The 7,202-nt window shown below is 37.1% G+C and overlaps 1 protein-coding gene across 3 annotated transcripts in view; it reads left to right on the top strand.

Moving 5' to 3' along the window:
* Positions 1-4,518: 4,518 nt before the first annotated feature.
* brsk2b (BR serine/threonine kinase 2b) overlaps positions 4,519-7,202 on the top strand; it is a 317,532-nt gene continuing 314,848 nt past the window's right edge. For all 3 annotated transcript variants that reach the window (XM_056462041.1, XM_056462040.1, XM_056462039.1), the window contains exon 1: positions 4,519-4,805. In XM_056462041.1, coding sequence (XP_056318016.1) covers positions 4,712-4,805 — 94 coding nt within the window. In that variant the 5' untranslated portion in view covers positions 4,519-4,711. The remainder of the gene's footprint in view (positions 4,806-7,202) is intronic.

Here is a 7,202-nt window from a genome sequence, read left to right as displayed (position 1 = left end):
TAAGTGAGCAGTACATCTGAATTTAGTATTGGAAAAACAGGAGGTGAAAAGTACCCAGATGACCTACTACTTCTAATGAGATTCTGAGATGTGCATTCAGTTAACTCTACCATCCCATGAGGCAATGGGAGACAATTCCATTCCATTCATATACTTTTAGAATGTACTTTTTAATGGACATGAAATACATTAAAATATATCACACATACTGTAGTTTTGGGGTGGCACGGTGGCGCAGTGGGTAGCACTGTCACCTCAAAGCAAGAAGTTCGCTGGTTCTAGCCCTGGCTGGGTCAGTTGGCGTTTCAGTGTGGAGTTTGCATTTTCTCCCTGTGTTAGTGTGGGTTTCCTCCGGGTGCTCTAGTTTCCACCACAAGTCCAAAGACATGCGCTATAGACCATTTCAATGTGGTCTTGTCTTCGGCCCATGAACATTTCCTGCTTGTTATAAAATTATTTCATAACGGTGAGAAGCAATTCAATCACAACTTTGTGCTAAACAGATTTCTTAACAATATTTATCAATACGTGGACCTTTTTGGATTATAGAAATAAAAAATGTAAAACAGGAAATGCGTTGGGACCATTGTTTTTGTGTACATCCCTTAAAATGGAGGTAAATTGGGTAAGCTAAATTGTCTGTAGTGTATGTGTGTATGTGCTGGTCCTCCTGTTTGGGGGTTGAGTGTTGGGCTAACTACCCACCTCGTAAAAATGAGATGTTACGAAACACCAACATGGTGTGGCTAAGAGTAAGTACTGTGATTTCAGACACACCTGAATAAAACAGCTTCTCAAACAAGATATAGAGCCCAGCCTTGATTTTGTTCATAACAAATGAATTGGATTGTTGTTCTATCCTGTTGGCATATTATGAGTGACAGGTCATAGGTCAAAGCATAGAAGTTCTTCTTTAAATCTTATTGGAAAAAGTGCCAAAACTAATCAAACTTCAAGCAGACACTCGTTATTCATAGAGAAAGAGCTTTAGTGTACACAGCTCCTCCAGTCCTTTTAATATGTTTGACTTTCTCTGAGCTCTGAGCGTGTGCGGTCTTCATTTTAGACTGAGTAAAGAAACCCCACCACCCTGCCATTTCCATTTCTGCCTTTTATGCAAACTAAAACTCTGGAATATTTTATCAAATGGACCTCAGAATTATCTGACTCCCCAGAAGTGGAGTCATTTATGTAATGTTTTGTTTTTTCCCCTGAACAGATTTCCTATTGTCGGGCCACTGCTGAATGACAAAAGATAATGCTGATTGATTTAACTGTCGGGTTATGGCTTCAACGGCTTAGACGATGACTTAAATGAAACGGGGGAAGGGGATGCAATTAATTAATGGCCATTTCTGCTTGTAAAACCTCTTTTGTTATGGGCTCCGCAGGTCAACCTGTACAGACCGATGACCTGTCGTTCATTGTAGTTAGTGTCTGTCTATGTGTAAGAGAGATATTTAAAGGTCAGCCTCGTCTGCCTTTTCACTTCGTCTCCAGTTTATGTGATAAAAATAAAGGCAGATGGTCACAACCGCATTTGACCTCTGATTTAATCACATCAGATTGTCCTCTGTTTGAAGTCTCAGACTGCAGAGATTTATTGCTATGTAACAATCACTAAAATGATCAGGACATCTTATAAATGACATGATGTTTTAGGGTAGATTAAAAGAAACACGCTAACAGTTCTGCATAGCTCTTATGAACAGAGACTGGAATTTGTTTACTAGTCACAGTCTCGATGAGAGAGTTAAAAAGGAAAGGACAGAGAAAGGAGGAGGGATGAGATGATAAGATACAACCTGGCCAGATGTTCTGAGTGACTTCAAAGTCTTTAAGAAGCTCTGATGTAAGTTACCTGGGAATATTTTGACACAAGGCCAAAATCTCAGAGGCACCTGATACTCAAAGAGTACAGAGCCCCGTGTGTAGGTCAAAAAAAGCAAAAGCTTGCTAACTTTGTCAGCTTTATTATTATATATTTTTTATTTACCTGTTTGATGTTAAAGGATGATAAATTACGACTGCTCTAATATTTGGATTAGCTTCTTGTATAATCTTCTGTATGTAATCTTCTATATAAAAAGATAATTTTTCACAAAATATCTTATGAAGCTGATAAAAATAACTCTGATATAATGAAATAAAAATGATCGCCTCACAGCAAGAAGGTCGCTCAATCAAGCCTTGGCTGGATCAGTTGGCAATTCTGTGTGGAGTTTGCATGTTCTCCCTGTGTTGGCGTGAGTTTCCTCTGGGTGCTCCGGTTTCCCTCACAGTCCATTTGTAAAACATTTGCTGGATAAGTTGGTGGTTCATTCCGCTGTGGCGACCCCTTATGAATAAGGGGACTAAGCCAAAAGAAATTTAATGAATGAACAAATGAAAAAAAATAAATAAAAATAAGGCAAGGAAAAGCAAATCAAAGCTAAAAAAGATTATTTATATAGCACATTTCATACACAATGGTCATTCAAAGTGCTTTACATTAACAGGAATAAATGAAACATAAATTAAAAGTATACGAAACAAAAAATAAATAATTAAAAACCATTAAAAACAGATTTAAAATGTGTTAAAACAGATTTAAAATTAATGAAAAAAGAAAGAAACAAATAACTGTACATTTGAAAACCTTTAGAAATAGGTAGGTGAAACTATTTTATATGAGTTGTTTTATTTTATTTATTAATTTCTATGGGGTTTACAGCTATGTTTTCAAAATGTATATGGTGTCTATATATTTTTTAATCTGATTTGTGTTATTTTGTAGCAGTAAACATTAAATATACATTGAAAAAGACAAAATCAATAAAACTGATTGAACGGTTGAACATGTGAACTCAATTTGCATGAACACTGAGGCTATTTACTCCCCCCCCCCCATGCTGTAGAAAGGGTCTGATTTATCTGATTCATTTATTTTTGTAATGAGGAAAATCATTAGCATGGTTGGATGAAAAATATGGAACATGGATAAATATTACACTGCAAGAAATAGTCCTGTAATTATTCTTATTCTTGATATTATGTACAGACATTTTACCAACAAATTGAATCAAAGATTTTTATTATTTTTGCCCATAAATGCAAGCCCGTAGGCAGGGGGGTTCTGGTGGTTCTGCAGACCCACCCCTCAATGACAAAGGTGCAGTATTTGTCCCATACACTAGCTCATTTGTTCTATTTTGACTGCTATGCCATCATAAATTGTGAAAAATCACAGATAAAAAGGTGTGAAGCACCAAAAGCGGACCATATTAAAATTCATTTGAATACTAATTTGGCTATTGTTGTTATCCATGAATGTACCTTTTGAGAGAGGCTAGAAAAATCATGAAGCTTTATTATTATTATTATTATTATTATTATTATTATTATTATGTTTACAAGTTTTATTATTTAAATGGCCAAATTCTGGCTGAGGTAAGTTGAATGTACTGGTCAGTTTTTATTTGCCTAATAAATGAAAATAGGCTATGGTTTTTAGTTTAAAACTTTAATTTAAAACATAATATATGATGTAATAAATTTGTATTTAAAAAAATAAGCATTAATTCATATTTCTTTATTCTAAATCTTTAGCAAATGTTTTTGGTACATCAAAGCATGTGGTTATGATGACCATCCAACAAGCTAATCCAGCTAAAAGTGTACATAAATCTCACTAAAATGCAGTATTTGAATCTCATAATTAAAAATAAAATAAGGGCAAATAACTGCAAAAAGGTCCACTTTTTAATAAAAAAAAGAACCACCCCATTGACCATGTTCACCAGGCTGACTATGGGCCTGAAAGGTAACATAAAATGTACTGGTAATTCTCTGCAAGTTATAAATACTCTTCAAGTTATGAATTTATTTGTTTGTTAATATTTATGCATTTTCTTTTGATTAATGTTTATACTAATTAAAAGATTTGTGCCAACATTATTGATTGTTGTATTATTTGAATTACATGAATTAAATACAGTCAAGAAGGTCAAGACCTCTGACCTCTGACACAGAGGTGGGGGATGGGACATTTAGCTACCTGACATGTGTTACATCTAATTTATAGGCCTATGTTTGATTTTTTTTTTATATATATATTTTGGAAAATAGTTAATCAAATATGTCCAATATGCCTCCTAACAAATACAAGTGAATTCTCTAAATATTTCATCTCATGTTCATACAAGGAATAACCATTTGTGGAATATGCCAAACATGTTGAATTAAGGGCTAAATATCTTATCTAACTCTAAATTACGACGATTAAACATTACGTCTTAACAAACAAACAAACAATAACAAACAAATTAACTAACAAGGTTTATATATGCATTAAAAAGCAAGCTATATAAAAGTATTAATATAAAAGGTATAAATAAAATATTTAATATTAGGACACTAATTATTGAAACTGCATATCTGACGAGAATTGTGCGTTATGCGCGCACACACGCAGGCGCAGGCTGAGCATCGCACGCACCCGCGCGCGCGCACACACTCACACTGCTGTGAGATTATCAGAGCGCTCGGCAGCCGAGAGAGAAAGAGGGAGACGCGGAGGAGAGCAGCAGCCCCACCGATCCTCAAGCGAGAGAGAGAGGCACAGCGTCTGGAGCAAGAGCTGGGCGGGGAAATAACTGCGGTACTCAAGAAATACTTCATTGCCGAACTGCAGCAATTTGTCGGCATCGCAACTTCGTCCGTGTAAAGCAAAATGTCATCGTCGGGGAAAGACAACAGCTCCCAACAACATGCGAATTACGTGGGACCGTATCGCCTGGAAAAGACGCTTGGCAAAGGACAGACAGGTTTGTCCTTTTGTGTGCTTGAGATCTGCAGCTGCTCGATACACTCGCGCGATGACTAAATGTGATGCTCGCATGTGTGTGTATATGTGTGTGTGTGTGTTTGCTTGAGCTGACTTGTCGTTGTGTAGAGAGGTTTTGGGGAGATTAGGTACCCCAGCCTACTTCTCTGACCATCCGGTGAGATCCTGTCAGTTGCAAGATGCTTTATTTTGGGTGGAACAAGTTGAAAACCCCGTTTTGTTATTGATTCTAGAACAGGAACTTGGTTTTCGCAAATGACAGTTTGCCTTTGCGGCTCTGCTTTGCTTCTGCCTAATGCCGTTAATCCCGATTTGTCAGACAACGGGATGTGGTTGCACTTGCAGGTCCCACTGCTGAATCCATTTACAAGCGCTAGAACTGAATGTTTGACATCAGGTGGCTCTCGGATGATGCTGTTGTTGATGATGATGATGATGGGACAGTTTTGGTGCAACCATAGTGCACCATGTGTTCAACCTACAGTATAATTCCCCCTGCAGCCCGGTGGTGCTGAAATATAGGTGCTGAAGTTTGAGATATAAATGAAAGCAGGATTGCCATCGGCAACAAGAAAGTGTTTTTCTGCTTTGAGCTGTTGCAATAATCAATACTATAATCATCCAGCTTGATATGACCACAAAAATAATTATTCGTACATTCACGTCAGCTTGTTGTTGAGAATGGCTGCATGACGTGGGAGTGTGGAAGAATTATTGATCTGGCGTCAATTCTTTTTGTTTTTTTGTGCTCAATGTTCTGTGGCCAGTGGCTTCTTCTGGTGTGGCTTTGGTAGAGAACAATTATTGAGTCGATATCACTGGCCAGACGTATCCGAGACAAGTGCCTGCAGCTGTTATGCAACACACGAACTGCAACTATATATCGGCTGTTTTGAAGAACATGGAGTTGATAGTCTGGTCTTCGTCTTCTCGTATTTTATATTAAGGCTGCACTCTAAACAGTCATGACTTTGACTTGTAGATGAGTAGTTGACAGCTGACATTACTTGTTTATATATTTTTAAAGATGACCTCATTGAATTGTAGTGTGCCGTTTAACAATTGTTTGTAGTGATCAAATATTCAATATTCATTCATTCATTTACAGTTTTCTTTTGGCTTAGTCCCTTTATTAATCAGGGGTCGCCACAGCAGAATGAACCGCCAACTTATCCAGCATATATTTTATGCAGCGGATGCCCTTCCACCCACAACCCAACACTGAAAAACATCCTTACACTTTTACATTCACACACATACACTATGAACAATTTAGCTTATTTAGTTCACCTATACCACATGTATTTGGACTGTGGGGGAAACCGGAGCACCCAGAGGAAACCCACATGAACACCGGCAGAACATGCAATCTCCACATGGAAATGCCAACTGACCCAGCTGGGGCTCGAAACAGAAACCTTCTTGCTGTGAGGCGATTGTGCTACCCACAGCGCCACCATGCTGCCCCAAATATTCAATATTTAGATTACAAAGCAATGCACTGAGTATGGTGTCTATATTTCTGTGAAATGTGGACAGTAAAATTCTGAAATGTGCAATTAGCAGACACTTTGCTATCCCATAGGTCTATGGAAGTGATTTGATTAAAAAAATCTGAGGTGGATGGATGTTTTCAAGAAGGCAAGACCAGGAATGTTGTTACTCAGGCCTAAACTGTATGCCTGTATATTTTTTAGAAATTTAAGGCCTTAGAAAAGTATTAAAAAGATTAAACTAAAATAAAATTCATATCATTTTTGTTTATGCAGTGTATGGTTGTATGCCAAAGTTTGCCTGAATTAAATCTGCGAATATCAGGATGCTGTGTAGCTTATGAAAATTAATAAAATTCCTGCGAGATTTGACATCATGCTGCTTTGTTTACTGCAGTAAGCAAGGCAACACCATTATTTCTGCAGCTCTATAGGCGCCAACCTGCTGAATTAGCTAGATTTAATAGATTTTTATTCTGTATATGAATAATGATTTAGTTTTAGATTAGTTTCTTACATTAATTTTTAGTAAATATGCTGTAAGTTAAAATCTCACCAGTGTTTCCGGTTGAAAAGTGGTTATAAGATCTTAAAATGTATGGAAAGAGTCTTAAATAAGGTCTTAAAAGGTATTGAATTTTACTCACTGATTCCTGTGTATACTCTGTAATCAGTGCTCGAGAACCACTTAATTCAGTGTAAACCCAGCTTTTCTCTAGGAAAATGAGCCAAAAGTATTGATGACTCATCTTGCACTTATGGGCGTGTGCAAACTTTTGTCCAGTAACAATCTTCCTGAGCACCTCCTTTTGCCTAGCAACAGCAATTGGATGTTGGTTGATCATAGTTCATAGCGCTATTGGCTGTTCAAAAATAAGTACGGC

Source organism: Danio aesculapii, chromosome 7 (assembly GCF_903798145.1).
Source record: "Danio aesculapii chromosome 7, fDanAes4.1, whole genome shotgun sequence".
In the NCBI taxonomy this organism is placed as follows: domain Eukaryota; kingdom Metazoa; phylum Chordata; class Actinopteri; order Cypriniformes; family Danionidae; genus Danio; species Danio aesculapii.
Note: the sequence above shows the minus strand (reverse complement) of the source record. Positions and strands in the feature narration are given on the sequence as shown.